The sequence below is a fragment of the Amblyomma americanum genome, chromosome 6 (assembly GCF_052857255.1).
Source record: "Amblyomma americanum isolate KBUSLIRL-KWMA chromosome 6, ASM5285725v1, whole genome shotgun sequence".
Taxonomy (NCBI): domain Eukaryota; kingdom Metazoa; phylum Arthropoda; class Arachnida; order Ixodida; family Ixodidae; genus Amblyomma; species Amblyomma americanum.
In genome coordinates this window covers 74,423,104-74,439,497 of record NC_135502.1, presented here as the reverse complement: position 1 = coordinate 74,439,497, position 16,394 = coordinate 74,423,104, and the positions used below count along the sequence as shown (strand labels likewise).

At 44.9% G+C, this 16,394-nt stretch overlaps 2 protein-coding genes and 1 non-coding gene across 3 annotated transcripts in view; 1 reads left to right on the top strand and 2 right to left on the bottom strand.

Annotated features, from left to right (window-relative positions):
• The window catches only part of LOC144095329 (angiotensin-converting enzyme-like), a 59,340-nt gene that overhangs the window by 38,809 nt on the left and 4,137 nt on the right, over positions 1 to 16,394 (bottom strand). Inside the window, exons 3-14 of the mRNA XM_077629097.1 lie at positions 15,373 to 15,531; positions 15,013 to 15,121; positions 14,759 to 14,902; positions 13,044 to 13,235; positions 11,869 to 11,966; positions 8,924 to 9,093; positions 8,187 to 8,311; positions 7,741 to 7,839; positions 6,572 to 6,716; positions 5,650 to 5,748; positions 5,461 to 5,583; positions 4,581 to 4,795 (exon numbers count right to left, since the gene is read on the bottom strand). Coding sequence (XP_077485223.1) covers positions 4,581 to 4,795; positions 5,461 to 5,583; positions 5,650 to 5,748; positions 6,572 to 6,716; positions 7,741 to 7,839; positions 8,187 to 8,311; positions 8,924 to 9,093; positions 11,869 to 11,966; positions 13,044 to 13,235; positions 14,759 to 14,902; positions 15,013 to 15,121; positions 15,373 to 15,531 — 1,678 coding nt within the window. The remainder of the gene's footprint in view (positions 1 to 4,580; positions 4,796 to 5,460; positions 5,584 to 5,649; positions 5,749 to 6,571; positions 6,717 to 7,740; positions 7,840 to 8,186; positions 8,312 to 8,923; positions 9,094 to 11,868; positions 11,967 to 13,043; positions 13,236 to 14,758; positions 14,903 to 15,012; positions 15,122 to 15,372; positions 15,532 to 16,394) is intronic.
• TRNAT-UGU (transfer RNA threonine (anticodon UGU)) lies at positions 1,519 to 1,590 on the bottom strand. Its single transcript has one exon. It is a non-coding gene; the product is annotated as a tRNA-Thr (tRNA).
• LOC144093710 (huntingtin-interacting protein K) lies at positions 2,153 to 3,222 on the top strand. Its single transcript, XM_077627316.1, has 3 exons — positions 2,153 to 2,447; positions 2,888 to 2,995; positions 3,092 to 3,222. Exons 1-3 carry the CDS (start codon positions 2,301 to 2,303, stop codon positions 3,185 to 3,187), a joined length of 351 nt encoding a protein of 116 aa, XP_077483442.1. The 5' UTR covers positions 2,153 to 2,300; the 3' UTR covers positions 3,188 to 3,222.

The following is a 16,394-nucleotide window of genomic DNA, read 5'->3' as shown; positions in this document are numbered from 1 at the left end:
ACTTTGAGCATTCGTCCGCAGAAACATTTATTTCTACGAGCTTATATACTTCAAATAACCCTACTTTTGGAGCCAGCTAGTGGCTCTTGCACTTTACTCAATATTATTTCATTCAGTTATGAATCTGTGATGACACGAACAAAAAATGAAAATTGACGGACTACGTTTAAGGCATTATCTAGTAGAAAACATAAGAGTCCCTCGGTCATGTCTGCCACGAACATTGTGGAAATTATAATGAGACGTGATTGAAGTAAATGTCGCAATTATCCCGCACGGTATTTTCACCGGATAACATTGTTGAGGCATCTTAACAGATATAGTATAGCGATAGAATATGCATATATATTTGCAGTTAGTGTTCGTAATATCGCTCGAACGAGATATCTACCGGATAACGTGCCAGGACATTTAAAGCAAGGAGTTTCCACGGACATCCCTCGCAAGTACTCGAATATGTTAGAATATCTGGATATATGATTCGGATATCCTTGGGACCTGGTGTTTTCACTCGGACCCCTAACACCACCTGCTGTCACCAGCCCATCATCTCGCTCACATTTGGCGCAGTCGCTCACAACGGAATGCATGTCGGGTTTAAAGTATACCGAAGCGGCATGTTTGTTTTCAGGAACGCCGCAGTGGGGGAACTGCAGCTAACCTCGACCACCTGGGATTCTTTAACGTGCACTGACATCGCACAGCACATTTGCAATCTTGCATTCTGCCAACACCGAAAGGACCGCGGCCGTTACCGGGATTCAATGGCGCAAGTTTGAGCTCAGCACCAGAGACCCTGCGGCTAGAAATGAATTAAGTACCATCTTGTACGGTACCTATAAATTTATAAAAGATTGCGTGGTTATGCATTCGTCTCAGCAGACAAGCCTCGTGCAGTCCGTATTTCGATATCTGAACGCAAAAAATTATGAAGAATCAGTTGGCGAATCGCCTAATGCAATCGTAGCACAGTGGCCGCCGCAGTGGCTCAGTGGTTATGGCGCTCGGCTGCTGACCCGGAAGACGCGGGTGCGATCCCGGCCGCGGCGGTTCAATTTCGATGGAGGCGTAATGCTAGAGGCCCATGTAAAGAACCCCAGGTGGTCGAAACTTCCGGAGCCCTTAACTATACGGCGGCCCTCATAGCCTGAGTCGCTTTGGGACGTTAAACCCCATAAAAAAAAAGATCGCAGCACAGGATAAAGATATTCACTTGCATTTAAGAGCGTCAGAGAAATGCATCTTTTAGTGCTAGTGGTACTTTCAGCGCGGTATGCATGCATTTCATAATGTTGCTTATGGTTCAGCAACGGCGACTGAGGTGTGTCGAAGTGTTGCTCTCAACGCGCAACCGCGAGCACTCAAGCGACGCTAGGCCTTCGTGTGTAGAAAAGGGACGGTCGGCTGCCATGCGTTCATGTCGTGCTGTGAAGCTTCGCGATGTTCTGACATGCTGGTTTCCACGTTCTTGCTAGCTATCGTATATAAAAATAAAAAAAAACTCCAAAAAAAGGATTAAGCCGCCAGTGAGGATCGAACTCACGACCGCTGGTTTACAAGACCAGCGCTCTGCCACTGAGCTATAGCGGCGGTGGTGGCATGACGGCATAAATAATGTAGTCATACCTGAGGACCAAATAAATCATTCGTTTGTTTGTCGTGTTGTATTATAACTAAATTGTAAGTTTGGACAGCCGTTGAATCATACAGCGTTCTACGAGAGGTATAGCCTAGACTTTTCGCGTACTTTACGACGCTCGTAGCGACGAATAAAGCCCGCATGCTGGGCAAAGTGGAAAAAGCCCACACTGCAGTGACTAAACTGCAGACCATCCTACATCCTACTGCAACCTAATGGCACAGCTTAAGAGCTTTCGCTGCCTTTGATTTCAGTTGAGAAGCTGTGCATGGACCTATGTTTGCAGTCTCTCAGAAAACCTAAATTAGAAAAAGCACTTATTGGAGCTTTTTGCAAATGTCATCAAATTCACTAGATGCATAAGCGTACACCAAACATTGCATGTAAGCCAAGCATTTTTTTTTGTGCAACCTACTTCCAAATAAGGTTCTACGGTTCTGTAATGAAGGTTTCTGTAGTGAAGGACTATAAATCGAAACCGAGAGATTTGGATGTTTTCACTCGTTCACGTTAAAGCCGATAGGGGTGCCGAGTTTCAATATGGCAGCCTCGAGGCGTGCGTGGGTACCCGTGCAGTAACGATAAGCTGTTGTTGAGTTGAAAAATCCTACTCATTGCTGAATCAAGTGGCTGTATCAAGACCAGCTCTCAAGTGAGAATCATGTCGGACGATACGGAAGATGCAGGAGGCGACGAGCAGCAGAAGCCCCAGAAGAAAGTGGCAAAGCATGATAGCGGCGCCGCCGACCTAGAGAAAGTGACGGATTATGCTGAAGACAAAGAAATTCGATCTCAAGACATTATGTGTGTAAGTATATTTTCAATTGAACTTAATCCTGACCAGCTCTAACGTATGCTGTTAGGTCACGAATAATACTAAAATAATGCTGTTCGCTGCAGCAGGGTAGTACTGTACATGCAACAGGAGTGTTCAACCACGTTCCCATATTTAGAACTGAATTTAGGCATCACATCTTGCTAACATTGTGACTAGCGTGATTTAAGATCTAGTGAGGCGCGGGTATTACTTGTGCGCAGTTCACTATATTTGTTTTACTACGCCCAAGACTAAATCAATCGCGCACAAATTGTTGCCGTGCGTTAGACAACCTTTGTTACACTTGACGGCCGCAGAAAATCGTGGAGTCGGGAATGCAAGCACAGTTTAGAATAGAGAGGGAAGGAAAAGTGTTATTGGGTGAGAAAACAAATTCGGCTTCGTGGTGTGCATTCTCTCTTTTTTTGAAGGCTATGTCCATGATCGGAGATCGCCACTCAAAAGAAACAGCAGAAAAGGCAGCGCGACAGAAGGAACTGTCCAAAGTTGTCATAAAGAAAGAAGATGTGGAACTAATTGTGAGTATTCAACATTTAGAAAAAAGCTTACAGGTTACTTTTTTTCCATTGTACTCAATATCTCCTACGATAAATACTTCATGACCTCTGTTCCAGATGCAAGAAATGGAAATTCCTCGCTCGGTAGCAGAGCTGAAACTGCGTGAACACCAAGGAAATGTTGTTGAGGCCCTTATAGAGCTGACAAATTAATTTTGTGTCTTCAATAAATGCTGCATGTTAATTTTTTTATTGTTTTTCAAAGCTGTCCTTCAGACCTTTTTTTGCTTCCCCTGAGCTAAGTGTACAATGAATGCAGGCAACTAGGGCTGCATTTGCTCGCTTCTTGCTGATTCCAGTGAAGTCGTAATGGCCATACATGTTCCCTGGATGCAGGGGTTGGCCACGAGCCATAGTCCTTCATAAAAACTTAATGACCACCTTGTTTGAACCTGAAATGTAGAGTTCAGTAATTGCATTCCACACTTTGTATACCAGTCTTTTGTAGTGCAGGAAACTTCTTCGGCACATTTCGAAACATCGCTAGAGTCTTAAAATATGCACAGTGATGTTTTTTTTTTTATGGTCTTTGCTGTGTTATGAGCCATCTGGGACAATGGGTGCAGTGTTAGTCCCTATCATTATGACCTGGTTAAACTACTACCTCTGTCATACAGGCATCGTAAAGCTTCTTTATTACTAAGGCACGTGAGCAGGAAAAGGGAGCATTGTTTTAAAGGAGCAGTGTCGTTGCTACACGCTGCAAAGCAGACATTTAGCTGCTTTCTTCTCATGCCACCAGGGGCCACCACTTTCAGTTTTGTTTGTACGTTTGCAACCAGATTTTTAAGTGCAGTTAGCATTTTTATTTTCGTGTTAATTTTATTGCACACACTATATTTTTTGTAAATTTAGATGACAGCGTGGTAGCACAATCTGTAAAATGACTTTACTAAGTGCAACCGTGTTCGAATCTATCCCAGCCACGGTGGACCTCTTCGCTTGTTTTTTTTATTCATGCGCAATATTCCCCTAGTGTCTGTGGTGGCATCTTGCCAAATTTCATTCTTTCTGAGTGTCCGCATGCGTAGTCAGCAAGAGTGTGCTGGTTTCTAGCTTGCAGAATGTTGCACTTGTTGCACCTGAATGAAAATAGCGCCTCACAACAAATGAGGTAGTCCTGTAGAGAGTGTATGGCCATCATAAAAAGCAAGATGACTCGACAACTCATGACTACTCCCAAATTACAATTTATTTTAATGGAACACATTTTTAAATATAGCGGTTGTTTATTGCTGCTCACTGGGAACAGGAGTGCTCCTTTAACTCGCTGAGGGAAATCGTCGTGCTCCCTTAGTGAAAAGCTCCCTTTAGCGAAACGGCCTTAAAACTTTCTCGTGTGACGCCTCTCGCAACTCCCTTTATATAAAGAAACATTACCTTAAAGGACTATAAGTTGCTGGTGTGACAGCGGTGCAGCTCTGCTTTACAGTCACCCTCACTTTTGCTTGCTGATCAAGAGGCTTCACATACACTTTTGTATGACTGATAACTTATGGTCCCACAGGCTTCTCGTGTTTATTTTCATAGGAAAACATTGCTTAGATAAACTTCTTTGTACACGTTCTTGCATTGGGGCAAACAGTTGGGTCGTTGCTCTTCCAGCCAACATATTTTCCTTTGTTGTACTCCTTCAGCCATTTGTACAGAGGTTCAAAGTACTCCAGAAGTGGGCCAGCATCCATTTCTCTTGTTCTGCCTTTGGTTAGCATGGCCAGGGCTTCTGGCCATGGTTTGGAATATCCGAGCTCCATTACATCTCTGCAAAAGAGAAAGTGTTTACTTCAGGATACAGCTCGTGCAATTCGGCTAATACAATAATTACTCAAAATGATGTGTAAGCATACCCATGAAAGCAGTTTTTAAAGGAGGAAGTGGCATTACATGTTGCAAGGATTGCGTGTAAGATGGGCCATGTAAGACATGTAAAGTTTGAGTGAGCACTTGAATGCGCATTGAAGACATTCAGCATGTTATGAAATTTGGATTGCTGTAAAGAAACTAAGTTGTACAATTGTGGTTCGCCAGAGTTCTTGTCTGGCTTTAAAGACAAGCTGAGGTTAGTTTCAGTGGCTGCAATTGGAGAGCAATTAATGCATTAACAAAACTACTGGTCATATTCAGACAGTTTCAGTGTGCTTTGCATAAAGGTGTCGGAAGTATGTTGTGCAAAGTAAAAATCTGGCACATAAGATTGTGTGGTTGTATATCGCATGTCAAGTTGCTCGCTTACACAGTGTTTGAAAGCACACTTCAGTTTCTTAGGTTCACTACTGTATCCCTAAAGCAAATTCAAAATTTGTATTGAAAGTTGACAGTGATTACAAGCAACTGATCCTTCTGTCTGATGGAAGTGCTGTCAAATGTGCTGCGAGACTGCTTTTCTGTCGGCAGATATGCAAAAAAAAAAATGGCTTCTAGCATACCCAAACAATTTTCCAGCTTCCTTTGACCGGTAGAAGTCACATTTGTACAGTGGGCCATTGTGGTTTGCTTCTTCACAAAGTGCCTTATAGAATTGAAACTGCAATACAATGCTTGCAAAATACCTGCATTGGGAAAATAATGGTATGTTAGTTTTATTCTGGCACAAATATGATGCTGAAAAAGCTTACCTTATATATGGTACATTGGCGGATATATGGTATTTCGATGGTGGATCAAAATCATCTGGTGTGCGTGCAATACCAGGACAGATGCCTTGGTAATCCCTCCTGAAATTTGAAGTCTGTGTTATAAACTCAATTCTTCGTCTAGAATATAGGCACAGGAACTGGTGGGTGGCTACTGAAAGTCTGAGCCGAGACTTTAAAGCTCAGTAAGTGCCATAATTGCTGCTTGGCAGTTGACTACTTTATGCGTTCGTCTAGAGAACATGCAGCTAACTTTTCAGCCATTTTCATTACCAAGGTGGGATGCAAAAATTGGCCACTGGCCAGTGAGATTTGCTATGACACATGTTGCATTGGTTGTTTCCGAATGCTGTTTTTTTTTTCTTGCTTCCACGTACTCATGCTAATTCGGTGCTATGTTATATAGCAACTTCATTGAAAGTAAAATTGGCAATTTTCTGGTTATTGATTTCATGTTGGGTTCTTTTGATTTTAATATAATGGCATTCTTGGCATTGATTAAAAAAAATGTATGTATAAGGATAGTTAAGAGATTTATTAACAGTTGGGGACTATTTGAATAACATTAGGAGACATCACAAGTCTAGTATTCATTAGAAAATAAATACGAGTTCATAAAAGAAGAGGAAGTGAACTTAGGCAGTCCATCTAAAATGTAGAGCATGTTCTGCGTGGTGTATTAGAGTGACAGCTGATAGAACACAAACAGAAACATAAATGAAAGTATCAGACTTTGGTGGAGTCATAAGGTTAAGAAGTTTGCTAGAATAAGGTGGCTACACCTTGTGAACAACAATGGTAAATGTACATCACTTTAAGCGACCTTTGTGCTGCAGTGGATTAATTTGGCTGGTAATGATAAATAGCTTTATGTAACTAACTTTATTAGAGCTTTATTACTCACAGCAGTGTCCACCAAGCCTTGTTGTATTCTTCTGGTCTATAGTTGCCCTTAAACACATTCCACCTCCAAAGGTCAAAAATGTAGACTGAAGGGATGATGGCCACTTTGTCCATAGCAATACTGTGCAGGTAGTTGATGTCCGTTTCTGGAATACATATTCATGTCAGAACTCTTATAACATCATGTTGCAGCATTTTTTTCCTCTTTATAAGCCTAGATTGTCTTGCGTTTTCCTGCCCTTCTACACATGTGGTCATAAGTTACGTCATAAATTGCACACACACACATAGTGTGCTAATGCAGGACATCCACAGCTGCCTGTTTATAGCAACAGGCAGCCCTACTTACTCGGGAGTTTGAACTATTGCTGCCATATTTTGGCTTTTTTGAAGCATACCTGCATTGATAAAAGGCATCATGCTGCACTTTCTGCATTGGATGATGCTCGCAGTAGTTGGAAAAGGAGCCTGTGATAACACTCTTGATGCACGTGATTTTATGAGCATCTGTGGGAGGGTGTGTAGTCATGTACACAACACATTTCTTGCTTGAAAAATAGAGCTGGTATGCGGAAAGTTATGTAGCATTCCATGAGAGGGCCGTTGCCTTTCCCTTAAGCCCTCCCATGACCTTTATTGCATGATAATCACATGCAGGAGCTATGCATGAATGCAGTGGCAACAACTGGGCTATTTGGCTGTGCTATAAAGCTTTTGTTTCTTTATGAAATTCAGAAATGCTCTTGCTTGACCTATTCATGTGACGACCACCTAACTGGTGGCTGAAGCCGCTGGTTAAGTATCTAAGCCACAGTAACCAAGTTGAGCGAGACAGTGGGCTTTTAGAACAGTACATATGCCACAAGTTTGCCTTGCAAAAATTTTATGATGTCACAGGGCACATTGACAATGTGGGAAATGGCAGTGACCTCAATGAAGCCCACTTTTTTGAAGAAGACGGTTAAAGTGAGAAGGTCCCTAGAGTTCCTTTGAATGCTATCAAGTAAATGGAGCAAATGTGCAGCTCAAATCTCGTGTCACGGTAGTAGCTGCATTTAGTTGATATATCTGTTTTACAATATTTCATTGAACTCACTTATCTTGACAGTGTCATGTCACTTCTAAAATACCTGTGAACATAACTTAGTGGTCTGCAATTCACTACTGTACCTTCATCCTCCATCCTTTCTTTCAGTAGACCAACGGCTTTCAAGTGCTTTGGTGAGGCCACAGAGAGTGCGATTGTATCTCCAATAGCTTCATGGAAACCTAAAATAAAGAAAACCTCTGTTATATGCATAGATACATCCAAAAGAGAAGTTCATAGAATTAGGCATGGACAGCACCTTAATGTTAGCTATGGTACTAGAGCCCTCAGAAAAAAGCAGCAACCAGTTTGCAACTTAGTGTAAATATTATTATAGTATTTATCTCAGAGTGCAATGGCACTAAAATAGTATGTGATTACATGTGCTTTGATTATCGCTTGGGTGAATTATGCTTTGTTACTCAGTGCTACTTTAGTTCAGCAGATATCGTAAAGACAACCGAGAGCATTGTATTGCTGTTGAAGTGCTGCAGTGTTATAGTAAGCTCGTAAACAAAAGCGTGCTCACCAGGGTTCGCTCCTGTCCTGAAGAAGACTGGCTGTTTGGCATACTTGAGGAAGTACTCTACATGACCCATTTCATGGTGCACAGTGAGCAAATCATCCATCTTCACTTGAGTGCATTGCTTGATCCTGGATTATTGGGTAACCGAGATGAGATGTTTAGCTAAAGGAAATTTTTTCATGCCATGGTATAAAGAAACTAAACAGTTGCGGCCATAGATATCAGCTCTGAAAAATATATTGACTATTGCTTTCCCTATACTTGCGAACAAATGTACTGGCAACGACCAGGCAAATATGTTTGGATACTGTGTTTATCAAAGAGAGAGAATGTGGAGGGGGGGGTGAATAGGGGACGTCGGATATAACGCATTAAGGACACTTTGCACTGCTGGGTGAGACTACCGGAGAGGTGCACGCACCTTTTCTCTCTTCATGACCTCTCAACACTAAGCACGACTGAGATGAAGTCAACTCAACCAGGCAGGCACACGCATTTTCACATTCGCTGGACTTCGGACAATGATGGCAATGACCGACCTTTCAGCACCAACTGATGTCCCTAAAACTATTTCGGCAGTAAAAATCCATTCTCTGGATTTCTTTCTTCTTTGTCTGGGCTCCTGTGAACTTGGTTGTGAATACACATTTCACCAAACACATTATAAATATCTATTGCAGAGCATTTATCCTATAACTGAGTCCTTCCTTTTCCATCTCACTCAGTGCTTGGGAGCTTACCTCACGTCGTTGTCGGCGTAGAAGTCCCATGCTGAGGCATGGCACACAATCTTCCTGTTTGTTGGCTTAGTCAGCACCGACCGCTCCCAAAACGTTTTTGGCATTGGTGGAAGGCCCATGGAAGTGAAGAACTCCTCAGAAAGCTTGAACATATCCAGGACGGTCATCTTCTGCAATATAGAACCGCGGTGACCTCAGGACAGAGTCAGGCTCGCTAGGTGGGTGTGGTATCCAGTGCTTTGCTGGATACCTTTGCTATAGAAAGAAAAGGTAGTCTGCTACCTCTGATAACTGAACGCTCAAAAGAATCATTACTAAAGCTATTGCAGCAACCGAGCAATGCTGCAAGGCCGCTTTTTGAAGCGAAAGCGTTATCCAGTGTCTCGCTATGGACGAAGCAAGTCAGCCGACGTCCTCGAGAGTGGATACTCGCAGACGTCGGGCCGAGCCTGATCATCCGGTCGACACTGCCAACCGTGCGAGGGATTTAGCAATCGGTAGGGAGCGTAAACGCGCTAAACGGGCAGCCAAAACCGATGAAGAGCGGGAGATTCGCCTGGCTCAAGGGCGACCGAAAGATGCCGAAAGAAGACAGCTACGACCCTTGGAAGCAGCCGCGACGGAGACGCGGCGAGCCGCTGGAAGTGAGTTATGCAAACGAAAGCTTACATAACCAGGGTTAGCTGAGCTAAGCCGCTGCTATGTTTATATTTTATTCGTTCCTCCCTTGGGTCTTGGGGCTTTAGTCGTGTCAGAGGACTGATTGTTGTTGTTGTTGCCTCAAAAACGATGGCACATACCCACGGTGGGGGATTGGCCAGGGTCCAAACAGGAAAAAACTCATCCAGGTTTATCTCAAGAGGCTCATAAATATAGAGGAATCTGAGAGAAAAGAAAAAATCACTGGTCGTTTTTATAATTCCGCCTTTTTCATCGCTGCTTTCGTCATTTAGCATGCCTTGCCGCCGCAGGAAGAGGATAGCACTAAATGACTAAAGCATGGACAATCGAATGATTAATCGCCGATTCGCGCCGTATGCTGTTGACAACTTTGGAATGGCTCGAATGATGTGGGAAAAATAATCTGTAGAAATAGCCTGTCAGCTTTGTAGTTTGTTCTCTCTGCGTGCGTCGTAACGCTCGACTCGTTTAGTTCTACTGCTGCATGCGTCCGCAGCGGCACTTTTGCGTCGGGCTTGCTTCTGCTTCGGCCGCGCATACAGCTAGATCCTGCTGTCTGCGTTGCTGAGCCTCTGCTGGCGCAGCTACGCTTGCCTCGCTCATCGCGGTAGAACTGCCGCGCTTTTGCGTCGCGCTGATGTAGCCGGCACCCTCTGCCACGGGAACCACCCTCCTGTTGCAACATTGCTCCGACGACGACGCGAAATCCTTCGACTGTCCCGTAAGTGCTTTAAACGGTTTGAAAAATGCGACCGAAAGTTCGGCGCCCCTGCCATTTTAAATAATTATTTTGGGTGATATCATCTTAGTGTCATAGCTATAACTAAATTTACGATAGTTATGATCCCTCTTTTTCCTTGCCATTTCCTACCGCCTAGGTGCGATACATAACGAATCAAGGCACGCGAAGATGGTGTATGTCTTTTCCCTAATTCTCTTTGTACGACGTAGACGCATTGGGAAAAGATAAGGTAAAATTAACCACCATGCAACTCGACAAGAGACGCAGTACTCGCGCACAAAACGGCACCGCACAAATGTCCAGTAGTTTATGGTAGATCACGGAGACGACTGAAATCGCAGAATAAGGTACGCAGGAAGTAGAGCTTTGAGCATACAGCTACCGTGCGCTGCTACAGCATACCACTACCGCGAACAGCGCATGCGCAAACGGCCTCGGGAGAGATGGTCCGAGACACTGCTCCGAGGCAGCAATCTGTCCCGTCAGCATTTTTGCCTCATCCGAAAGTTCAGTCTGTTCCGCTAACAAGTCCAGAGGGGCCAAATGCTAGCCACGTGCGGGCGCTTCTGGCTTTAGACGCCGTGTGCGCATGCGCTGCTGGCGGTACAGCGGTCTACGGTAGCTGTACACGGTGACACTGTACTTAGTTTTACAATAGCATATACCGTCACCATTTACCACAATGCGCCGGCAGCCCGGAGGCGTCAGGTGCACGCGCACTGGCGGTGACGGTATACGCTACGCTAAAACTACCTACTCTTGAAAATGCGCCCAGGCGTGTGAAAGAGAAGCCCGCATCGAGACACTATACAGCGTAAACGTGACGTCAATGCCGTGGCACATGCGCATGCTATCCGCGAAGCAGCGGGGACCCTGAAACGAACATCGTTTTCAAACTGCGAATAGGAGCATTCCTTATTGTATCCTGCTGAATGTAATATTGCATGTTTATAGATTATTTTCAATAAAAGATGACGCTGCAGAAATATTGGGGGAGCCTCCATCCTTAATTTTTCAGGCAGAAAGTTCGCCATATACGTAGCATACAAAATAAAAGTGCGTAATTGAGAACTTACCGAGATGAAAACCATAGTGTCGAATTTTAACCTGGGCACTGTTCACGTCCGCTGAATGCTAGCCACGTCTACTTATTGTCTGCGCTTTCATGGCAGTTTTAGAGAGGTCCTTTAATCTATATAGCACTACTTACGCTTTCGAAGAAAAAGCTGTTGTATTTTAATCTTGTAACACGAGCAGTCACCGCGCCTTTTATAGCTGCCGCCTGTGACATTTACAGCGTATGTCGGTCAGTTTTCGCTCTAGCGTGTCAATCTACAATGGAATCTCGTTAATTCGAACTTTCGGTTTATTCGAACTGACGCTTTAGTCCCGTCAGCATCATACGACTTGGTTTCCCTTCGAATTATGGAGATTCGATCGACCTGAAAATGCGCCGTGTTTATGTATCTCTGCCTCGTTTGAATACCTGCGTGTGCGATATGTAAACATAAATAATACTTGCCCTTTCCTTCATGGCGCCTGTGACGTCAATCGCCGGCTTGTCCGGGTAAGGCTGGGTAATTTCGGTTATTGCGCTCCAGTCTTGGGAGTGGATGTGACCTGTGCAGAAAAAGGAATGCCTTCTCAGCGACGTGTAAAATGGTATTCGCGGGTGCTGATCACTCTTCTCGGTATGAGTATTGGACTATTGGTAACCTGTACGTTTGCAAGGCTACGGCATAATCAGCATTTAGTGAACTGGTTTGAGGATCTCCTGCTGTCTTTGAAGCATTTGCAAACGGATTCTGCAGACACTGACAAGGTGATGAGCGAACGATTCACTATTTTACTATAGGGCGCCATCGTCTAAGTGATATGTGGCGATGGAGCTTTGTATTCATGATACGTAGTGTTTTTTTATTATATAGTTTACCGTAATTCGTTGTTAATAAAGAGTGTGTGAACTAAAGCGCCGCATATTATAGCAAGCTTCTGGGACGACGACCATAAATAGCGCTTAACGCCCCAACGCGCATACAATTCAACGGACTTCTAGGGACGTCACGATCCCACAGACGTGCTTTCAGAACCGGAGATAGGCCGTTTACAGGAACGCCTCTATGCTGCATCTTTTCCGGGGATAAAAACTTTCTAGTTTTGACACAGGGTAAGTGCACTCGTGAGCAAAAAGAAAAAAACGGCTCCCATCGCGTTTCAAGCTGCAGTAGTTGAGGGGGGCACTGGACTTTTAAAGAGTGGCTCTTTTACAAAAAAAAAAAAGAAAAAACGAGAGAGAGAGAGAGAAAGAAACGAACTTATGACCACGCTTTAGAATCACGTATGCATGCCGGGAATCGGCCGGTGATTCCTACGCGTTGCTAATCGAACCCACAAATGCTGGTGGGGTGTGTAGCTAGCCTAGTTTCCTACCAAGAGCTTTCGTCGAGTGACGGCTCTAAGTACACGTCGTGATGAGTACGTGCTCGTAGGACACGCCAGAAGGAGCTAGCTTGTGGACGGATGTTCTACATGTTTTTCTACCCGTGCTCTAATCCTCAGGGTCGGCTTGCAAGCAGGAGGGATACATTGGGAATTATAACAGGACGAAGTGGCGAATGCCACCGCACCGCTACAAAGGGTGGCTTTTGTCATAGTCATCGTCGTGTTAGTCATCCTGCATTCCGGCGACGAGCATACCGAGGAGGTGAGCCGGAATGGGTCCGTCCTCGCTGACCTTGTCCGCGCCGTAGATGTCTCGCAGCCTGCTCCGTACGTACGCGTGCAGCTCCTTGTAGAGCGGCGCCAGCTGCTCCCAGATCCTCGCCATGTTGTCCTCGAGGCCGTCGTACTCGTACACGTCCTGCCACAGGCCGCTGGCGTCCTCGAAGCCTGCAACGAGAGGGCACGAGCGTCGGCGGCGCGTTGCATTGTGGGCGAGCGGCCATTTTGTATAGTCTTGCTATGCAGTCGACCGCTCCAGCCGCTGTGAATGCGTGTTGCCCCCCGACACACTAGTGAACGCGATTGCTGCTCACAGGGGACTCGCTACATGTAGCCTGTTTGCAAAGAGAATGGCTTCGATCTTGGCGATTACGGGGCGACGCTATCCGATTGCGACAAAGTTTTGAAGAAAACAAAAACAATCATGATGGACGCTTTCACGTCGCAGGCAAGCGATTGTGTCCGGGATATTGACTCGTGGGCATGCATGGATGCTTCAGACATACTCGAATCTTATGTCGTAGCATAGAAGCTTCACCGGAGCAAAAATTCGAGAAGGCACTTAAGCTCCGTCTGGAAATTATGACGCGATAGCGTCAGTGGGCTAATGCCCGTATAGGCGGAATTGGTCACTCTCTACATTCAAATATCCCTGGGAGTCCTCATATACCACTCCGCCTTGCGATTGCAGGTGCTGCCACCGGTGGGGCTTGTGAGACCAAGCTTGCTCTTCTCGAGCAAACTCAAGGTCATGAAGAGAGGCTTCAGACAGACAGACACCGGCGAAATTGGAGATTTGGGCGTTTTAGTGTTGGTGCACTAAAAAAAAGAAAAGCAATCACTGAACTTTGTAATACTGGCGAGTGACCCTGCAAAGTATCAAAGACCAGTTTCTTGGGGCAGCTTACCTGTAACGCGCTCAATTTCCGTGCGCCCAGGTCGCCTAGCCTGTAAATGCCGAATAAACTGCAGTCTTCTCACGCCCAAGGTTAGGCCATGTTTCTTATTCTAAGGCCGCGAAAAAAATCTTCATTTTTTAACCGTGGATTCATTGATTTTAGCTCACGCGTCTACAATCCATAGGCGCCGTTTAGCGGCTTGTTCATATTTTTATTATTAATGCGTAAGCATTGCTTACCCGAGTTACTCGGTTAATCGGTAGTAACTCTGGTAAGCTCGGCTAAGTTCGGAGGAGCGTCGGGCAAGCTGCAGCCAATGGGAGGAAGCTCGGGTTAGTTCGGAGGAGCGTCGGGCAAGCTGCAGCCAATGGGAGGAAGCCCGGGTTAGTTCGGAGGAGCGTCGGGCCAGCATCGCGAGAAGTTGCTCGGGAAAAGCAACATGGGTGGCTGTGACAGGAACAGCCACATGCCAGTGCTGTGGCGCATTTCTCTACCACTGCGCTAGTAGTGGTAGGAGGACTCGCCGCTGTCTGTGAATGTTAAATTGAGAATGACCAATTCTGCATGTATGGGCATTAACGTACGGAGCTCCGAATGGTGTGCGGTTTGGTGACCACCGCGAACTACGTTACTCACGCGCACAGAATACCACACATATAATCAACCACAAACACACCAACGGAAACAGCAGCAGTGCACAATGCTTTCGCATTCATAGCACGCAAGCACACTTAAGTGCCCCCGGTTGTTTTTTCTAAGGGTTTCTTTTGGCGCAAAAGTGCGTTGTCTCACCGTTCAGTCTAGCAGCTTCGTTCATAAGCTCAACATAGCGGAGGTACTTCTGTTTCATGGGCTTCCCTGCAACTTTCCTCCATTCGTTCCACACGTGCTGAAGTTCTTCGTAGTTCCTCGAGTCCATGAGGATGTTCTTTATCTCTGATGGTAGATGAACAAAGGAAGGTAATAAACATGGTTATATATGTCGTTATCACGATCAGACACAATATCGGGAATATCGGTAGCTATGTTGGTGAACGACTGCCCACCTGGTTCCAAAGACAAGTTGCATTCTTCGGGCGTGTTAGTTTTGCGCACAAAGGGGCAAATTTTTGCCGAAGCATGGTTTTCTTGCATATCGGCAATTAATTTGACGAGCTGTAACAAAAAAAAGATAAACAAAGGAAAGTAGAATAATATTACTCAAAGCACGGACTTCTTGCTAAGCTGTTAGCCTTCGAAAGCTCAATTTTTAAGTTTATTCAGTTTCATAGTTCCTCTTTCGAATCGTCATCCAGAACACCAAGACAGAGCAATGTCCTCGTCATCTTACAACTGCATACCGTAACACTATTGCGCTTCTGTAGATTGGAACCAAAACTGGATTGGAATGTTTCGTAGGAAGTTACCTCATTTTGCTTGTCTGTGTCCAGAATCGCGGTGCCGAGCACTGATAGTTTTTCGAAAATTCTTCTCGTCACGGGGTCCTTGAAAGAGGTCCACTTGTACTTCGTGATGTTTTTCCAGACCTCTTTATCCAGCTTCTGAGATTCCAGAGTCACCTCCACCTAAGGAAAAAAAACGCGAAACGCGGTAAACGATCAGCTTCTTCAAAGAGCAGTTCACGTCACGAACGCGTATACTATACTCAAGAATTGGTTATTTCATTACAGTTGAACCTCGTTGTAACGAAGTTGAAGGCGCCCGGCGATTACTTATTTATAGCCGTAGCTTCGTTATAGCCCGTGTTGACAGAGCTTCCAAGTGTAATCTTCATTCCTTCGTTATATCCATTATTTCTTTATAAAGCGTTTCGTTATAACGAGGTTAATCTACAAAAGCATGCTCAGGCGCAAAGGTGGAGCAAGTAAAAGCCATGGGGATATTGCCATTTAGCCCAACATATGAAATTTGCTTGGCGCTGCAAACACGTATATATTTCGCCTTGCGAATTGTAAAACATGCAGATGGCGGTCTGCAGGCTTATAGCGTAGAGTCGCTTTTCCGGTGGCTCTATACGAGCGCCTGCTCTTTCCCAGTATCGGTAAGGCGCAAAACCCATTGTATAGTGGCATACGTTATATTTCGTCTCGTGAAAGACCAATCAATCGCTGCAGCCTTCCGTTGCGCGTATCGAAGTCCTTCATCTTACTGGTACACACAAACAAGACCACCGATGCAGAGTGATGCAAAATTGCACTTTCTGTCCAACCATACGTCTCCATTTGATAATCCACGTGTTCTGATTCAAGCACATGCATAGCTTTATTCGTTGGACTGGGAAGCAACTTTGGATCGTCACGAGCGCTGGGGACAGTAAATACTGTGCGACGTTACTGGTACAACTCGTACTATACTATTACGAAAATTGTACTGCTTGGATGAGGCCAATTCACTCGAAATTTAATTTGCCGACCTCTCCTTCACACTT